The sequence below is a fragment of the Natator depressus genome, chromosome 3, assembly GCF_965152275.1.
Source record: "Natator depressus isolate rNatDep1 chromosome 3, rNatDep2.hap1, whole genome shotgun sequence".
Classification (NCBI taxonomy): domain Eukaryota; kingdom Metazoa; phylum Chordata; order Testudines; family Cheloniidae; genus Natator; species Natator depressus.
Window position 1 is genome coordinate 202307578 of NC_134236.1, and position 20769 is coordinate 202328346.

General features: G+C 46.1%; 1 protein-coding gene across 3 annotated transcripts in view; it reads right to left on the reverse strand.

The window, feature by feature from the left end:
• Window positions 1–17871: 17871 nt before the first annotated feature.
• Window positions 17872–20769, reverse strand: part of SHLD1 (shieldin complex subunit 1) — a 98401-nt gene continuing 95503 nt past the window's right edge. For all 3 annotated transcript variants that reach the window (XM_074949694.1, XM_074949692.1, XM_074949693.1), the window contains exon 4: window positions 17872–19413. In XM_074949694.1, coding sequence (XP_074805795.1) covers window positions 18902–19413 — 512 coding nt within the window. In that variant the 3' untranslated portion in view covers window positions 17872–18901. The remainder of the gene's footprint in view (window positions 19414–20769) is intronic.

Below are 20769 nucleotides of genomic sequence, written 5' to 3' on the forward strand. Positions count from 1 at the left end.
TTATTCCCCTCTATTTGGCCCTGGTGAGGCCATATCTGGAGTACTGCGTTCCATTTTGGGCCCCCCACTACAGAAGGGATGTGGACAAATTGGAGAGAGTCCAGCAGAGGGCAACGAAAATGATTAGGGGGCTGGGGCACATGACTTATGAAAAGAGGCTGAGGGACTGTGCTTATTTAGTCTGCAGAAGAGAAGAGTGAGGGGGGATTTGATAGCAGCCTTCAACTGCCTGAGGGGGGTTCCAAGGAGGGCCCAGCTTGACAAAGCCTTGGCTGGGATGATTTAGTTGGGGTTGGCCCTGCTTTGAGCAGGGGGTTGGACTAGATGACCTCCTGAGGTCCCTTCCAACCCTGATAGTCTATGATTCTATGAAATGCTGCTACCAGCCCAAGGACGATGCTTGGAGAGTACAGGTTAGTTAGCACATGGCACAAATGCTGATGCTCAGTGTCAGCGTTCCTTCCTCACTCTGAACTCTAGGGTACAGATGTGGGAACCCGCATGAAAGACCCCCTAAGCTTATTCTTACCAGCTTAGGTTAAAAACTTCCCCAAGGTACAAACTTTGCCTTGTCCTTGAACCGTATGCTGCCACCACCAAGCGTTTTAACCAAAGAACAGGGAAAGAGACCACTTGGAGACATCTTTCCACAAAATATCCCCCCAAGTCCTGCACCCCCTTTCCTGGGGAAGGCTTGATAATAATCCTCACCAATTTGTACAGGTGAACACAGACCCAAACCCTTGGATCTTAAGAACAATGAAAAATCAATCAGGTTCTTAAAAGAAGAATTTTAATTAAAGGAAAGGTAAAAGAATCACCTCTGTAAAATCAGGATGGAAAATACTTTACAGGGTATTCAGATTCAAAACACAGAGGATCCCCCTCTGGGCAAAACCTTAAAGTTACAGAAAACAGGAATAAACCTCCCTCTTAACACAGGGAAAATTCACATAAAACAAAAGATAAACTAATCCGCCACGCCTGGCTTACCTATACTGGTTGCAATATTGGAGACTTGGATTAGGATGGGTTGGAGAAGATGGATTTCTGTCTGGCCTCTCTCAGTCCCAAGAGAGAACAAACACGTAAACAAAGAGCACAAACAAAAGCCTTTCCCCCGCCCCAAGATTTGAAAGTATCTTGTTCCCTTATTGGTCCTTTGGGTCAGGTGCCAGCCAGGTTAGCTGAGCTTCTTAACCCCTTACAGGTAACAGGATGTTTTATAGCACTGTACACAGAAAGGTGGTTACCCTTCCCTTTATATTTATGAGACTCAGTATGGCTAGTTAAGGCTGCAAAAAATCTGTGGGAAATTCACTCCACTCCTCTACTTTCTGCCATGTGTTTTAACTGCAGTTTTAATTTTTCCTTTTGCCCTTTTCCTTTCTTCCTTTGGCTCTTTGCTTAAGTCTCTCCTGAGGACCAGGATGCTGATTTGTATTCTGGGTCAGCCTGTGCTGCTAGAGAGCCTGCTATGCTTTTCTCCTGGTACACTAGGAAGTGCACATCATTGTGTATGTTTGCTTGTCAAAAAAAAAAAAAATACGGGTGGCCCTGGAATGCATTTGTGCGGGGCAAAGAGTGGGAGGAGAGGGACAACAGGACAAAGGTTTTTTAATGCAGAATAGTCCCACAAGATGCTAAGTGGCTATGTCCTGCTCTCTGCTGTGCTGCAGCAGCCAAGGGGGAGGAGGATGTAGAGCTGCAGACAGGAGTACTCAGGGGACCGAATCCGACCCTGGCCCATGCACCACAGCCCTGATGGAAAGGCAACAATGTCAGCCTGTCCCCAAGCTGCCGAGTGCATACCCCACCATCTGCCTCATGCCCTAGCTGGGGGCACTTGCTTCTTTTTTCAAAACAACATAACATATGCTCCACTGCACATTCCCGCGGGGGCCCTGCCCTGAACAGCCTTGTTTGGGGAGCAGATCATATGATAACAAGCATCCCTGCTCCCCCACTGACTGCTGTATATACTTTGACTGTATATTTTTTTACTGATGTTTTGGTGTTTGTTTGGCCCTTCTGCAAATGCCCGCACTACTTCTGGGCTGTGAAACAGCCACATGAGCTCTTGGTGCTTGGTTTAGCCCACATCTGCCTAAATGCAGTTTCTTGCACCTTCCTCTGAAGCACCTGATGATGGTCGCTATCAGAGACTGGGTACTGGACTAGACAGACCTCGGCTCTGATCCAGTCTGGCAATCCCTACGAGATGTTTTAAAGACATTGTCAGAAATGTTTTGGGTATTTGGGTAAATATTCATCCCAGAGAGGAGGGCCTATGGGAGGACCTCCAACCAGTTCAAGCCCTGTGGAGGTACTGTGCAAGGGGGATACATGGAGACTTTGGCAACCCAGCACACCACGTTGGGTTTTTCAGGCAATGCCCATGCCATCTTCAGCTTGGGCACGTTGCTTGTGTGTTGTACCCCTTTCTGGGTCTGTCTTTCTAGAATGTAAGTGGTTCAGGGCAGGGCCAGCTGTCCCACACTAAAAAAATACAATAAAAGAACATTACTGAGGTTGCAAAGTCAAGCACTCGGAAGTTCGGAAATGCCATGTCTCAGGCTGGCTGGCCCTGTCAAGGGAGATGGGTCTCAGCCCACCTATGACACAAACAACTCTCATCCCAGGGCGCGGAAATGAAGAAGATCATGTGACTCAGTCAGGCCCCTGAGTTAGAGAAGGAGAAGGCCTCACGTGATAGCTGCCTGGAGAGAAAAGGGGAGGAGGTTCTGAGAAGAGCACTATGCAGATAAGAGGCCTGTGGAAGACTCCAGGTAGGCAAGCTGGGGCATGGCTGCTCAGGGAAGATCAGGGACTAACCCAGAGGATCCAAGAAGAGGCTGAGAGGAGAGATGTAAATACCCTGGGCAGGGTGAAAGCTGAGCCTAGAGGGTGGGCAGAAGAATTAGAGAAGACAGACTCCTTAGGAAGGAGGTGCTGGGCCCAGCTTGAGACAGGAACAAAGACACTGTGTGTTTTGTGTTTGGTTTTTGTGCTAAGGAACCCTGCTACCTTGCAAGGGGTGAACTTTTGTTTTTTACAACTGATTTAGCTAGAGGGCCAAGTGGCTGCAGCAGCTATATGAGGTGGTGGAGTTTTTGAGGACCTATGAGAAGGGGGAAACTGCAGCAGGGCTGCTGCAGAGCCAGCCCTGCCTGTGAGAAGGTGCTCTGGAAGTGTTGTACCCCCAATGTGTGCCAAGATGAAGATTGCTAGTCCCCCCTGCAAAAAATCCCTTTCACGTGTTTCAAAAATATTTTGCTTGAGGCAAACTCCGGGTATGGAAAACTTCAGCTCAAATAGGTAATGTTTGGCACAGTTATAAGCAACTGACAACACAGTCTTATAATAGGAAATGTTGGGCAGGGTTAATAATAGGAGTGCTACAGCCATGCCTGTAATAATGGCCATCCCAAACCAGCCTCCAGGCTTGGTCTACATTAGGAAATTAGGTCAGTATAAGTTAGGTCACTCAAGGCTGTGAAAAATCCCCTCCCCCAGCAATGCAATTAAACCGACCTAACCCCTGGTGTAGACAGTGTTACGCTGATGTGAGAATTCTCCCATTGACCTAGCTACCACCTGTCCGGGAGGCGGATTGTCTACGCTGACAGGAGAATCCCTCCCACTGGTGTAGCTAGTGTCTTCACTGAAGTGCTACAGTGATGCAGCTGTGCCACTGCAGCATTTTCAGTGTAGATAAACCCCCGATAGATAGTCTAGAGCAGCTGTTCTCAAACTGTGGGTCGGGACCCCAAAGTGGGTTGCGAACCTGTTTTAATGGGGTCACCAGAGCTGATGTTAGACTGGCTGGGGCCCGGGACCAAAGCCCGAGCCCCACTGGCCGGGGCCACAAAGCCTGAGGGTGTCAGCTCTGGGTGGTGAGGCTCGGGATACAGGCCCCTGCCTGTGGCTGAAGCCCTTGGACTTTGGCCCCCCATCCAAAGGGGGCTCAGGCTGCATTTCTCCCCCCATCCCCTCCGGAGTCATGTAATTACTTTTGTTGTCAGAAGGGGGTCACGGTGCAATGAAGTTTGAGAACCCCTGGACTAGAGAATCTGCTAGCTGTAGCTGCTCCCAGGAGCCTCCTAAAAAGAAGGTGACCATAGTTTTATAATTAAGATCTGGGTCACTTCTGTGGTGCCACTTTTAGGGTCATGAATACCCAGACAAGAGACGCAGGTACACATTTATATTTTTAAATGAGTGTGGGTGTTGCTGCTGCTGTCTTCTGACTCAGTAGTTACATGGGCATATTCCTCAGCCTGGAGGATTTCCCGTAGTAACTCACTCTCTCAACGAGGTTGTTCTGGAGCACTGAGTGAGGCCCATTAACGCTGGCTCGGGTCAAAATTACAGCTGGAGGAGTGTCCACCCTCCTTTGACTTTTCTCTTCACCCCCAAACACCGTTGCTAGCAGTGACTGCTTGTTCCACTTTGTTCTGTTCACTGTAGTAGCACTTCTTGGACAAATCTAAAGAAATCAAATGCTTTGACTGATGAAATGGAAAAGCTGGGACCTTTTGGGTGTCCCGAAAAGTTCTTGGGACATCGAGGCATCGCATGAAAACACTGGACTGTCTCTGTAACACTAGGATATATGACACCTCCTCTTTGGAGGACAGGGAAATGTACTGTAGCCTCTAGCTGAATCCTCTTCTACGGAAATATGCAAATCCTCCATCAATCTGTTGCTCTCCTAGCACCCTTAACTACCCAGAACCATGGAGAGTCCTCACTGGCATCAGCGAAACCTGCCTCTAGTGCAAAGAGAGACTCCGTGACTTGCCCAGGGTCACATAGGAAATCTGTGGCATAGCTGTAGGAAGTGTTGCCTAGTGGTCAGAACACTGGACTCGGCCCCTGGAGACCTGAGTTCTATTCCTGGCTGGGAGACCTTGGGCAGTTGCCTTCCTGTGCTGCAGTTTCCCCATTTGTAAAATGGGGATAATGATACTGATGTCCTTTGAGACCCACTGATGAAAAGAGCTAGGTTTGTTTATTTTATTAATCCAGTGCTCTAGTCTCAAGGCCGTCCTCCTTCTCTTCTTCCTTCACAGACCCTGGTAAATAAGCAGCCCATGACAAAGTCAATTGTAACATGATTTAACATTTCAGCCATGAGTTTTCTGGCTTTAGTCAGCCCCAGTTACTGTCTTAATCACATTTTGTCCTCTAATCTTCTCCTAATATTGTCTGTTAACTGATCTGGTTCTTGCTTTTAAGGAAAAATGCTGGCATCTGTTGTTAGTTAATAAAAACGTATGGGGGACCAAGTGGGGTGGGAGGAAGCAGTTAGCGAATAGGTACGCAAGGTGGTATTTTTAAAATGAACTTCTGTTGTTGGGAAAACATGTGCCCCTCCCAAAATTGCCTACACTCCATAATGAAATGGAATCATTTACATATGTCATATATTGCGTGTTGTACACTGATTTTAGAAACCATATGTCATGATGTACCCACGCACAACAAAACACTAAAATATATGGGGGTAGATCCTTGCTGGCAGAAACCCACCTGGCCCCTTTCAAGGGAATGGAGCTACATCATTTATGCCAGTGGAGGGTCTGGCCCAGAGACAGTACATTGAAATGTTTCAGCTCTCTCTTGGCAGAGTGCTTCTTTACTGATCAGTGGCAGGCAGGTCTTTGGCATGAATCAGTTCGTCCCACTAGAGAAGGTGTGGGAGAGATAAGTTCTGTCAACCAGAATTTATCTGCCAGCTCGGCCATCGTGACAATATTGAGCTAATCGTCTGAAAGTAGCTTAGGAGGAGGAAAGTGGGAATGGCAGGCAAGGAGATGGTGTGATGGGGTATATGAACCCCACCTTGGTCAAGAAAGGGATAACAGGCTGTTATAGGCTGAGTCAGCCCCTGCTTGCTACACCAACAATAGGTGTCAGGCTTAGAGGGAGGGGTTAAAAGAGGATGTGTAATTTATACCTCTTGCTGAGGACTGTGCTTAAGGGAACACATGGTGACTGTAGCCCATCATTTCTCAGTGATCTCATTTCCAAGACCATTTATTTGGGGTTCAGGTAAAACGTTGGTGTTTACAACTAAGGCCTCCTAAAAAAAACTCCAAAACTCCGCTTTCACTAGCTAAAACTGATGAAGCAGGTTGAAGTTTTCAAGCACTACATAAGGGCTTGGTGTTATTAACTGTCTTCTCCTTGAGGTGAATTGGTATTTCCTGCCCAGATGTGGCAGTGGACAAAAATATGGAATCAGCTGTGGCAACAAAGGTCTTGCCACAGAAGAGGAGAGATGGGCTGGCTGATATGAAGGCCTCAGCCATCCTTAGAGTCCTAATGCAGAGACTGAGAGGAGTCAAAGTTCAGTGAATTCCAAAAAGTGAGGCTACAAATCTGAAAAGGTAGGGGAGAGTACAAAATATCCTTCTAGCCAAGTGATGCTCATAAATAGCTCAGGACAACAAGGAGGCCCCAATGCAAAAAATCTACCATAGAGATCGAGGACCTGATTCAAAGGCCACTGAAGTCCATGGAAAAACTCCTATTGATTTCAGTGGGCTTTGTGTCAGGCTTTGAAAGATGATGAGCTATGAACGCTTGGGACATCTAGTAAAACTGTTCCATGTGTGTCAGAGAGAGGAGCAGATCCCCGTCTCTGGCTCACCACCCTTTTAGTCCATTATTTCAATCTTAACAATGGCCACTAGACAGAATGAAATGAGCTTGTGATTGGATGTCTGTTGTTCAAAATGAAATAGGCTTGTGATTGGATGTCTATGGCCTCGAGCAATTGGGGTGGGGGGTGGGGGGGAGAATGGGGACAGCCGGGCACTGGGCCTAATTGAAATTTATGAACTAGTTGAATAATAGGAGAAATCAGTCTGTGTAAGTAACAGACGCAAGTAACACAGAAAACTCGGTAGTGCATCAGGGATATGTCAGGAGCTTCACTGTCTGGATCCAGATTTCAAGCATGGAATAGGTCTGGAATGTTTGGGAGCTGTAGTCTTGTTTTGGCCAATAAGAGGTAGGGATCAAGCAAAATTCAGATCTGGATTCTGAATTCTCCACCACACCAAAACTTAGGGGTGTTTGGCACTGGGGTTTTGGTTTGTTCATGTCTTTAAATTGCAGTGGAGGGCAATAGACTGTGTAAGGCCTTTTTCTCCAATTGCTATACTACATTAACTAACCTGAACCCATTCATACAACACATGTAACAGATGGAAACATTCAGGCCTCCTAAATTTTCCCTGCAGTTTGAGTCCTTTCCTAGCAAAGCACAGCACAGCATCTTTTGATTTTACTTGTGAAGGCTGCATTTTTTTCCCTCTCATCCATTTTGATTTGAAAGTGGTGGCTCTATTTTTTGAGGGGGAGTTGGGGACAGAAAGGCTCAGAATACTTTTAGCATTTCATATGAACCATGCAACTGTCTCCTATCACATAGACAGCCCAGCTATGGAAGCTATTACGAGTAACCTGGCAGATGCTGCATTATCATCCAGCTAAACAAATGCTGTGCTGTCTGTTGGTTTCCCCTAGGAATCCAAGAACTGTTTATTTCCACTGTAGATAATTTACTCTTCCACAAAACTTCTCTTCTTAATTACTCTCCATGCAAATCAGTATTTTCTTAAATGTCAGTGCCAGAGCCAATGAGAACACAGCTGACCGGGATTATGACACTTCTGAGCCTGCTAGGTCTTTCAATAGGGGTGGGATCCAGTTTGGGTGTGTTTTTTGATAACACCTCTGAACCCCAATGCCTAGTACACAACTTGGGAGAAAGGATGCCCTTGTTGAAGAGTCAAACAGTCCTCCCTCCATTCAGTTATAGTCAGAGAGTCCAAAATACACACCAGTGTACTTCAGAAGGTCTTCCTGCAAAACCACACTTGGCATTAAGCGAAAGAAACAAGCAACGCCTACTCACCCTCCCTCTCCCTCATGCTTTGAAAAAAGCTTGGTGGGTTTTCCTTATACTTCGTTAAACCTGATAACCAGGTCTGCCCCCAATTGAAGAGAGACTCTGAGGGTATCATCAGACCTTCCCTTTCTATGTCTGGATGCAGGGTTGCAAATGACCATTATCCAAGTCATTGACAAAAGTATTGAATAGTACTGGGCCCAGGTCAGAACCCTGTGGGACCCCACTTAATATGTCCTTTCCAGTTTGACAGTGAACCATTGATATCTTCTCCCTGAATACAGTTTTGCAACCAGTTGGGCATGCGCCTTGTAGTAATTTCATCTAGGCCACATTTCCCCAGTTTGCTTATGAGCATGTCATGTTGGGCAGCGCTTCAGGGCATAAGCAAAATGGGTTAGTTTTGCTCAGAGGGCAGGTTATCCCAGTATGGATCAGACATATGTCCGATATCTTTCTCCTGCAGGATATAGCTAGATCTATTCCAGGAGGCAATGCTGGCCACCTGTTACAATGGTTCAGTACCTAAGGATAAGATGAATGTGTGTGCGTGTGTGGGTCCTCCCTAGAAGATGGCATGATACATTTACCCACTATTGTTGCTAATGTCACCTGCTGTTTACTTGTGTGGACTGCTATGGATTGGGAAGCAAACGCTGCTCAGACAGAATGTGAATCCTGGTGGCATATTTGACTATTGTGCTGACAAACCTTTTTGCAACAGACTGCGATAGCTGCACTTCCCCAAAGGACACGCGTATATATTCCTTTGTGCAGCTCCAGCCAAGATGGCAGATCTGAGTCATGTGCTTGGTATCTCAGCTGTCCCCAGTGTGTTTTGGTTAGATGTAAAGTTTAATAACTTCAGACTATCATCTTCTGAGGCTCTACGTGCATGCTCTTTTGGTTCTGCCCTGTCTCTGTTTCCTTGTTCTTAGTTGCGTCTCATTCCCAAAAGGCTTGAATGCAGATGGAATCTCTTTACTCTTTCATCCGTTTAGAAATTTGCAGATCAGTGATAGCTGGGTATGTTTAAGAGCACCTGAGATGTATATAGGCTGGGAAGGCCAGCCTCTGTCTGCTAAGGTCTCATCTGACAGAGGCAGAGCTAAACATATTTCCAGACATCAGTTTTCAAGTGGAATTAATGTATGTGCTTTGTGGGGGTAGTTGTCTGTAAAGGTACAAGTATTAGAAATACTGAGCATTCCATGCAGACAGCTTCTACCAGGAAACATCACAAAGGAAGGTGAATCAAGTCATCTACAAGATTCTCATGGACACTGGAACTTCTTCAGCTTTAAGGTGGGGCACACTCTACTGCAGGGGGTGATAATCCTCGTTCACCTTTGGAAGACATTAGCGGGATTCAGAAAGGGATCAAACAGCTCAGTGGATAACGAGAACATCCTGAGTTGTAACAGCAAGGGTTAAAAATAACCTAGGGTTTGGATGGTATGTAAATCCTCATGCTTCAGCGCGTATGCTAACCTCAAACTGTCCAATTGGGGGGGCAACTTTTCCAGCGGATTACAGTTATTGCACAACGGCCTATTGCACGATATCTTGCACCTTCCTCTGAAGCAGCTGGTACTGGTCACTGCCAGAGACGGGATACTGGAGTAGGGGGACCACGGTTCTAAGCCTGTGTGGGAATTCCTTTGTCACTAATATAATCGTGTGTGGGCAGTAAGATCTAATGGTTTGTACGTATGGCTGGAGCTGAAGAACTTCTCAGTTCCAGTTGTGCCTCTGCCAGTCGTTCTCTACCTCAGTTTCCACTATCCACATACTGGGGTAATAATTCTTACCTACCATGTGGAGGAGTGGGGTGATATAAGCTTGATTATGTTAATGTTTTTAAAGTGATAAGTACTATGTCACAAAATATAATCTTTTATTATCTCTCTGTCATTTTATGAACTGTGCATGTGTGGAAATTGGCTTATAGTATTTACCAGCAATTTCCTGTACAGGGCACAAAATTTACTGAGTTAAATGGCTGTACAAGAGTTATGGCAAGCTAGCGCAATGCAACTTTAACCTTAAAGGAGCACATTCAACGGCAGAAGTAAGTTATACGCTCGGCCCCTTGAATAACTTATGGATAATATGCAAGAAATGAGAAAACAGAACATCAGTGTCTGTCAGGATTCAGGTGATAATTCTGTGTTACCAAACAGTGACGTTGAATAGATGTGGCCAGTGAATTCTGGGCAGAGGAGGTGGTGGTGGGGTCTGGGTCTGGATTACAGTTAATCTATGGTTTGGATTGGCAGTCAGTTAGGGCTTGGCTTCCATGTTGTGGAAATCTTGTAGACTTGTCTCAGAAGTTGTAGGCCAATAATGACAGAACTTTCCCAAGAGTGACTGATCTTGACTGATTCCTGCCATTTTTGGACTGCGACTTCACAGCTGTTCTTGGAAGAGTTGGCCATGTATAAATCAGAATGGGGAAACAAGTTCTTGGGCCTTTTGGTTCTAGGACCAATCTGAACCCAGGGCCATATTTGAAAAGATTCAGACCCAAGGTCCTGGTTTTCTCTGATTCTCCTAGATGGGACTTTATTTCTTTCAAAATGAAAATTAAATGGTTTGTTGGGCAACTAACATTTAACTGCCTGAATCAGAGCAAGTGCCAGAGGAAAGCCTTTGTATCGGATTCTTGCTACGTACTGAATGCCCTGTTGACACAACTGCATCAACACTAGCATTAGTATATCTATCTGTGTGCGGAGAGAGACTACCATTGTGTCATAAGGGATTGAAAGCTATTTAGTCTCATAGAAGTGCTCCTGGATCACATTACCCTGAGGCAAGGTTGTGCACAATGGGGGGGCAAGCAGGGGCACGGCTTCCCCAATAATCAGCAAGGGCACAGAACGCCTCCGGCTCTGGGGCCATAGCAGGGAGAGCGAGCTCCTGTGGTCACGGGGCGGTAGGGGCACATAACGTGCCCCTTCAGAAGCAGTGAAATGTTTATTCTTGTGATGCCCCTGCCCTGAGGTTAATAACCTTAAGCAAGATTCTTAGCTGATGTAAATCGGCATAGCCCAAATGACTTCCGTAGAGCTATGCCAACTTACACCAGCTGAGAATCTGGCCCATTATCCTGACTCATGTTTTAGTAACTCCTCGGTTAGATTATGACAGGCAACAGTGATACACTGTGACTAGAACAGATAAGCAGCCATGCGATGATGGTAGCGATCTGCATGAAGATGGCAACTTTCCTCCTGAAGGATCTCCAGTGTACTTTACAAACCTATTTGCCAACTAGAGAACCACTGCACCTGCCATGGAAACCAGGCATCTCTGGGGTGACAGGTAGCAGCAGCTGCTACCATTGAAGTCAATAGCACAACTCCTACTGACTTCCCCGGGGGCTGCTGCAGAGCAGAGCAATGCCACTGATTAGTTTAATGTAGGAAGGGAGGAATACTGTACCCATGTGAAACTGCAGAGGCCATTTAAAGTGGGCAGAAAGCAATTACCTAGCCTGGAGTCTGCCACGCATAGATCTGTAATAGAGACCAGATCATTCCAGCAAGGCAGCAGCAGGGCACTGACAATTTCAGAAATGGGTTTATACAAAGTGCACCAAAGACCAGATGCTCAGTCGGTGTAGGCAGGGAGCTATGCCCATTTACACCAGCTGGGAATCTGGCCCTACAGCTTTATGGGACTTTGGCCCCCTGAATCATTTTTCTTTTATTAGTGGACTGTGCCCCATCTCTTGCTGCCCACGGTTAGTCAAGGAACAGTAGTGAGGCACTCACAGCCCCAAACTGATTCTCCCAATTTGACTAGAGTCACTGGAGAAATCCACATTTAAGGGATAGCAAACCAGTGGGCAATAATGTGGGCCTGTGTGAAGGGTGCTAAGCCATGCCTTCTGGGCAAGGGGAGCAGAGCACAGCACAGGAACCATTCCACCTACACTATGGGGAGAGAGGTGGTCTGGGAAGGGAAGATCTTACGTGGTGGTGTTTGGGTTTACAGACTGACATGCACCTCCAAGGGCTGCAGCAGAAGATCTGATGCATTTTTCAAGAGCAGGCTTCCCTAGGGATCCAGTTGGCACTGTCACAAAAGCAGTTGCTTGAGAGCCATTTGCAATAAACTGGGGAGGGGGATAAGAAGCTGTTTCCTTTGCATTCTTTAGCCCCATCACAAGCCAGTGTTAGAGACTGACAAAAAGAAGCCTCTGAACCATCCGAATGGGCATGCTTTGTGTCCCTGGCCCAGCACAGCTGTAGGGCTGAGGGAACATTGACTATGAGAGCCAGTGAGCTAGTGAGCTAAGCATAGGGCTCGAAGCCATGAAACCTGGGTGGCCAAATTGGGACTGATGTGTAGTGTGAGCTGCGGCAAGTGGGATGAAGGCCAGATTCAGCACACTGATGCTCAACTCCGAGGGGGCAAGCAAGAGCAGGGCAGGATGATCTGCTGTTGCTCAAAGCTTCCTATGACGCACAGGCTCCTTAGAAAGGGTCCCCTGTTCTTTGCAAACAACTCTTGGCTCAGATCTAACAAACTCACCACACCACACACGTCTTGCAGGATATATATCCATAAAGAGTAGCACATGAAGTATATATAGAAAGCTCATAACTTGTCAAAATTCATAATCCATTCAAGATGTATGCATGGGTAATAGTTAAGGAATAATGGAAGTATATTGAAAATATGCATTATGGTCCTGGAGCAAATCTATTCAGGGAGTTCTAGGATCCAGATAGGCCAGCAGAGACCGTGGCTGAGCCAGCTCCTCAAGAGGAGGGATGTGGTCTGCTCTATGCCAGGGGTGCAGGTCTCTAGGATGACGTATCCCAGTGTGGGCTGAGTTTGCGGGGAAGAGCCTGCACCTTTGCAGAGCCTAACCAACATAGCCATTGATTCTGGTAAAAGGGCAGAAGTCTTCTTCCAGGCTCAACCATGCCCCTCTCCTACTCACCACCTCTCCACAAGGGTGGCTTTGCAGTTGAGCTCCCCAAACTCCCCCAGAGGCTGCATTCCCCTCAGTATCTTCCTGCCTCCCCAGCTCCTCCCCACACACTTCTGGCACCACAGGCTGCTTGTTCTGGGGAAGGGGAAAGGTTGGTGTGTGCACCCGACGACTGGCTGAGCTGGGTCATGGGGCCAGACTCAGGCAGACATGCCAGGAATTGGTGCTGCCGGAGGGGCCATTCCACTGAGGCTACTTCTGCCCAGTGGCCTTTCTGCAGCTCTGCTGAGGAGTAGGAGGTGACACAATTCTCAGGGTACCCAGGACTATGTCACCTTATTACTTCTACCTCTAGCATGAGAGAGCTTTGCCCATGCCTCACTGGGTGTCAGCTGCCTAACACCACCAGCCTTTTAACCACCCACACACTCTCTCCTCTGGGCTATGCCAGCCCTGTCTTTGCCTTGCAGTTAAGAACAGGTGCACCCAAGTTCCTGGGTCCCTTTGAAGCTGTTCCCTGTGATATCCAGCCCTGACACGGGCTAATCAGGGAAATCCCAGATCCTCTGCCCTCAAAGGTGTAGTGTACTCCAGTAAACCACCTTCTCCTGTATACCACAGCACTTGTAATAAAACAAAAGAAAGTTTAGGAAAGGATAAAAGATACTGCTAGAAAAAAGAGAGTGATGGAAACAAATGGTTACAATACAAAACAAACTGATAAAATGTGAACCTGGATCTCCACTGTATGAATAGTTACCTTTCCTAGCTAATAAAGTTGGTTCTCTTGCCCCAAAGTCCAGTCTGTTGCAGAGCTAGCTGGTTTCACAGGAACCAGGATCAATTTTTCATTAGAAGACGCCCACTCCTCAAGATTCAGAGTGGTAGCCATGTTAGTCTGTATCAGGAAAAACAATGAGGAGCCCTGGTGGCACCTTAGAGACTAACAAATTTATTTGGGCATAAGCTTTCGTGGGCTAGAACCCACTTCATCAGATGCATGGAGTGGAAAATACGGTAGCAGGTATAAATACACAGCACATGAAAAGATGGGAGTTGCCTTACCAAGTGGGACTGACCTCCCACTTGGTAAGGCAACTCCCATTTTTTCGTGTGCTGGAGCGGCATAAAGGGGCCTTAACACTAAAGAACTAGCCCTGTTGAGTAGTTACTTTACTGAGTCCCATATCAATGGGACTATTGGAGTCAAGGTGTCAGAATTCAGCCCTACGTAAAACTCCCCACTATTTTTTTTCATCAAGTGTTTTTATTTCAAAAACAACAACAAACCCAGAACATTTTAATTTGGTAAATATGAAAACTGCTTAGTTCATTCCATGTAACTCATCCTATATTTGCAAATTAGTTTGTAAAAATTCAGATGCTGACCTCAATTAGACCAGATGTGCTGTTGCTTGCAAGTGATATTTATTATTGCAGTATCTCTCTAGCACCATAAAATGCCAGATAGTGCTTAATTTGTAATTAAAGAGGTTCTGGGGGTCAAGCAATTTTTTACATTCATAACTGATGCAGCAAGCCCAGAGATGCCGGGGCTATGAACTGCTTAGCCTAGAGGTGCCGGGGCTCAGCCCTGGCATAAATTAAGCACTGATTCCATTTCCTTAAAGTGTTGAAAGCAGTCAGTTTTTTGCTTAAACCCCTTGACAAAGGGGAGGGATATACTTGTTTCCCAATTTCTTGAATAAGAAACAGCAGATAGATGTTTATCAGGAAATGAGTAATGCAAACGATCTGGCTTTTTAGCAGAGGTGGAAGCATATACAGTAGGTTCCAGAATAGGTTTGTAAAAAATTAATTAGCAGTGAGTGGAGAAAGAATGATGTAGTGTTTGTTCACTGTGGAGATCTTTTTTCATTTAATAAAAATGACTGAACTAGAGAGAACTGATGTAAACACCTCTTAACAGCAAGTGTCTCTGCAGATACTGAACACTGCACCTTAAACTGGGGACAGGCCGATATTTAAGGCTGAAAGGGCCAGATTTTCAACAGTGGAATTTTCAAAAGCACCTAAACAACTGAGGCGTCTACTTCCCATTGATTTCAACGGGACCTAAGTGCCTAACCTGCTTCAGCACCTTTGAACATCCCAGTAGGTGTCTAAAGACTTCTGAAAATCTGATCCAAAGTTGTTAGGGGGCGTGTGTGTGGTTGTGCACTTTTTAGAATTTACAAATGCTAACACTAGAGATCTTTTCATGAAGTAAAGAGAGAAGAAAAAACAGCAAAAACTGTTTTCACCCCACTTCCCCAAAAATTTCTCCTGCCGGCTTTGCAATCCAAATATTCCAGCAGTTTGCCAGAGCTTCAGAACCAGACATTGAAAACTGCTGAGAAACAGAAGTGAAACGGATTCGTTGAATTGCTGAATGAATGTGTATAGATCAAGCAAACAGCATAAATAGTGAAAACCGAGGCCTTTTCTACACTTAAAACACTGCAGCGGCGCAGCTATGCCACCGTAGCACTTCCGTGAAGATGCTACCTACGCTGACAGGAGGCAGGTTTCAGAGTGGTAGCCATGTTAGTCTGTCTGATGAAGTGGGTTCTAGCCCACGAAAGCTTATGTCCAAATTTGTTAGTCTCTAAGGTGCCACATGGACTCCTTGTTGTTTTTACTGATAGGAGGGGTTCTCCCATGGGCATAGGTACTTAACCTTCCGGAGATGCAGTAGCTAGGTCGACAGGAGAATTCTCCCATCAACTAGCGCTGTCTACAAGTGGGGTTAGGTTGGTTTAACTGTATTGCTCAGGGGTGTAGATTTTTCACACTCCTCAGAAACATGGTTACACTGACCTAATTTCCTGGCGTAGACGAGGCCTAAGGCTATATCTACCCTGCATCGGGGTGTGACTGCAGCATGTGTAGACATACCGGAGCTAGCTTTGATCTCTGTATCTCAAGTATCAATAGCAGCGAAGCTCAGGCTAGTTGATCCTGGGTGGGCGTGTACCGTCTGTGCTGTGTTGCTGTGGTTTCACTGCTTTTGTTAGTCAAGATACTTAAGCGAGCTTTGATCTAGCTATGTCTACACATGCTGCAGTCTCACCTCTGATTGCAGTGCAGACCTACCCTAGGTCAAACCTGTGGTGTTAATGAGCTAGGTAAGGAGATATTTAAAGGGGACACTCCGGTGAAAAACTAATTAAAAACATAATGTTTGAAAAATTAAGACTACAGTGACTGAATAAAAGAAACCTAAATGACTGAGCTAGGGAAGGAAGCACTGTTTGATCCTGGCTAAACATCACTTCACAGGGCACAGCTAGTAACCAGAGGTGCTTCAGCCTGACTGACAGCTACATCAGAGTCAGAGATCAAACTAAAGCTATTTGCTATCTCAGCATGTTTCCAACAAAGGTTTAGATGGAGGGCCTGACCGTGCATTCCTTGTGCACCTTGGGCCTTATTCTTCTCAATCACTTCAATGTAACTGCATAGATTGCTTATGGAGTTACTCCTGGTTTTCACCAGTGCCAGGGAGAAGACAGCTGGTCTCTTAGAACTCCCATTGACATCAGGATCAGGCCCAGTGTGTTATAAAAACTGCATGTGGAACCAGCGATATGAAATAGGGTCGTCCGTCCCCCCCGTGATTGCTTTCAATCAGCTTCCAGTGTAACTAGACAAACAATCAACAATGAAAAAGTAATAATGGGCCAAATCCTGAAGTCCGTAACTTAGTCACAGCTCTCAGTGAAGCCAACAGGCATTTTGCCTGCGTAAAACCGTAGTAGTAAATGGATCAGGACAGACAGAATAACAGCCCACAGAGAAATAGATGAACTGCTGTAACCAGCTGTCAGCTGCTTATCAGCTGTTAATACAGGAACAAAAACCACACCGAAACAGAAGTATATAGAAAAAATATTCTAAAGTACGATTCCCTCCTATCGGTCAACATACCAGGAAAGTAATCTCTAGGCATTCTTTATAGGAGTGACAAAGAATAACATCAACGAATGGGCTGTATGTGAGATATAAATATTAACTCACTCAAATCCTAAGATGGCGTAAAGGGACACAGCCTCTTTGATGTTAATGGACAGATCAAGCTGTGGAGAAATCAGTGCAGGTCCGATGGAGCTATGGTGAATTGTACCAGCTCTTTTGTTTAAAATGGCTGAAATCCTTGAGCTTGGCCATCTGCTTCCCACAGCAGTTTAACAGCAAAGCAGCAGACATATGCTTTGCACAGGAGCCTTCACTATGAAGAACACATCCCTGGAGTCCCATTTCCTGAGTATCTCAGACATACTAATACCTCTCATCCCTTAAATATTTTTCAGGTTGTCTCTCTACAGTCCATACAGAGGGCGGGGTGGGAGGTTGGGGATTTCCTGTCTGGTGATAGCTCCCTTGAGCTATAAGCATCAGCATGAGGTTGCTAATGCTACAAGCCATCCAGAGGTAGCATTTCTAGCTCTCACTTTTTCCAAGTGGTGTATCCAGGTCTCCATCACATTTTTAACACATAGTTTAAGCCGGTGCATTTACAGACACCTTCTTGAAATGCTCTTGGGGAAATAACTGGTATGAAGCCAATTAATTTTCAATTAGCATCTCTAAGACACAGAGAGATTCTCAAGAGTAAATCCATACTCTCAGGAGTAAATCCATCTATGCCAATGGCGTTAAACTGGTGTGAGATCACAACCAGGTTTTTTCTCTCGTGGACACACAGTGGACACAGTTGTCAGTCTGTTCAGGGAAGGAGGTTGCATAATGGTTTTATATAAATATTCTTTTGTTTCTGCAGAATATCAGACTAGGTACAGTATGATATTTCTATGACAGGCTTGGTAGAACTCTTATTTTTAATGACTTTGATGGACAATATCTGTCTTTAAGAATTTTTTCAATGTTTATCCATTTAAATTTGTACTGAATGCATCCAATGAAGTGAGCTGTAGCTCACGAAAGCTTATGCTCAAATAAATTTGTTCGTCTCTAAGGTGCCACAAGTCCTCCTTTTCTTTTTGTTAAATTTGTACAGTTGCAGGAAATTATGGTCTGGGGATCAGACAATAATTGACAGACATTGAGATTAAAAAAAAGTAAAAATGTAAAAAACGTAACCTTTATAATCATCAAAACTCAAATGGTCAACATCACATGTCAAAATATACACAGTAAATATCCTCAGAGCAAACTAAGTTCTCAGGCAAAGAAAAATGCTGCTTATTTGTAAATGTCAATGATTGATGAAAATATTTTTTGCATGGTGAAACTGACATCTGCCAATACAAATCTAATCATTCCAAGCCTACACACCCTGTAAAGATATCTGCCTAGGCTTGTGCACTCCATATCCTGTTTGTTGCAGTAAATGGGACTTACAGGCATTGGAACAAGTATAAAAGGGATAGGTCTCAGTGCGGGGGGTTCAGGCAGGTTAAGCAGCCCTGGTTGCTGGAAATCTTAGATGATACAGAGATAAGGGCTTGATATCCAAATGGTGGTGGTAGAGAACCTTGTCATTATGGGCCACACTGACACACTAACTCTCACTGAATAGCATCACATTCCGTGAATAGCCCTATGGAAATAAATGGGAGCTACTTGAGGAGTAAGATTCACTGAGTATGAAGGTAGCAGGATCTAGCTCTGTATAAGCACCCCCGAGCATCAGAGTATGGAGAGACCTTAGGGCAGGTTCAGAGAAGGGCATGTCTTCTAGCCCATGATCACAGGGTGAGCTTTAGGATAATCACAACAGTTGGAACTGGAGAACAAGTCCACTAAGCACCAGAGTCACCGCTCAGATGCTGGGAAACAAGTTCAATACATATGTGAAATTCACGCTGGAGTCTGGGGGCAGGAGAGAAGATGTAACGGGTGGTTTTGCAGTTTAAGTGGCATGTTCCTCCAGCTCTGACTGACTGACTGACCTTTCCTGAGGCAGAGCCGTCCCTATTTAGAGCAGGAGCTAAATACCACAAGGTGCCATCTCCTAACCAAATAAACAGCTTGCTCACCCATCCCTGAGCCCCATACATCAGGCCCTATGATTTCATCACATTCTGTTTTAAGAGAAATTGGAGGACATCATCTGACAGTCCCGGTGTTCGCTGTCCTCCTTCCAGTGCAACTTCTCCATTAGCTGGTGCTGAGAAACAAGCATTGCTGGCATGGTTTGGAAAGACCTTACACCCATCTCTGTTCAAGACCATCTGGGCCATGTGGAGACTGCACAAGGAATATTTTCTTCCTTCCTTGTTTGCCAGGTCCTGAATTTTGAGAGAGAGCCATTCTGAAGCTGAGTTGTATGTGGGATCCCCTCTGCCGGGCTGCAGCTGACAATATGTTTCATAGAAGCTATCTAGAGACTTTCTAATGCTGATGTCTTCTGTGCCCTCTTGCTCATATGTCCAAGAGGATGGAATCCCACTAGGTTCAGCAGGTTGAAACGGCTCTGCAGGCAGGCGATGTCTAGGATTTGCTTCCTCACCGTGTCTATGCCAAATGCTCATGCTAGCTGCCTGCTGAGCTTCTTCAGGATCTGGGCGACTAGCACCTGCAAGCAGAGAAACATTGAAATACGTTAGATGTTCAGGAAACAGAGAAACTAGCCACAGGTTGCAACTGATTAATAGAATTGTCCTTGTGGCCTCAGGGTTCACAGCCTCTCTGATTCACTGCTGTCAAGCTAGCGATCTCAGAGCAAGGGCTCCCTGAGGCATGGCCTTACAGATCCTAAAATGGAATAGGTGCATTCATCCCTGGGGGGAGGAAAGCTTTAAACACAGGCCAGGCCTCCACAACAGGCTGACTGAACAGGTTCCTCAGGAGAGGTCCTGGCCTCACCCCCTCTCCAGCTGGCCCAGTCCACTTTATGGTCTTCCCCGGCTGGATCTTGTCCCCTAATGCTCCTAGAAAGGTGAGGGGGTGGTAGGTAACTTGTGGACTTTCTGCTGCCAATGGCCATAGCCAGGACTGCCTCACTGGAAAGTGAGGGGATCTCAGGATTGCTGCCCTAGGCACAGAGGTGCCGACTTTCTGATTTCCCAGAGAGTGCTCGACCCCCACTCCACCTCTTCCCCCAAGTCCCCGCCCTGCCTCTTCCCGCCCCCAGTCTACCCCCTCCCCCAAGTGTCCTGCCCTTGCTCTGCCTCTTCCTGCCCTATTCTACCCCCTCCTCCAAGTGCCCTCCCCCGCAGTGCCTCCTGCCTGCCGCTGAATAGCTGATCCTCGGCGGGTAGCCAGCACTGGTGGGGGGAGAGGGAGGAGCTCATCGGCGGAGCCCACCATTTTATTCCCCATGGTTGCTCCAGCCCCAGAGCGCCCACTGAGTCGGCGCCTATGCCTAGGCATCTTCATGGCCTAATCTTCTCCACAGCTCATTTTGTTTTTACTTTCTGTTGTTAGCTTTAGAACCGTGTTCCTCATCTTACCATTCCTGCTTCGTGTCAAGAGTCTGCTTCCCCTGCCTTATACCAGCACCTTAGCAGAGTGTCTTACCATGGGATTAGGCTTTGTATAGGATTACCAAACTCCTCCATCCCAAGCTCCATTCTTCCTGCTCACTCAAACTAAATTCTCCCAGCCTGTCTTCATGTGGGACTTTTAATTTGCTTAAGCTCTTGGTTCAGTCTAGTCTAGCTCTTGTCCCACTTCCTTACTGATCAACATTCCTGATGTCACTCAGTTACACGGATCCACTCCTCCTCCCACTGAAATCAATAGGAGTGATCTGCAACCAGGCACCTATTATTAATACAGTGTTGACAGCGTTACAGGCACTCTGCAGTTTGTGTGTGAAAACAGGAGAGTTTACAACTGGGCAAATACATCTCACAACCTGAAGAGCCTTCACAGATAGATGGAGACAAAAGGCTCCTCTACTGACACCTCTAACTGCATTCTCCCCTCC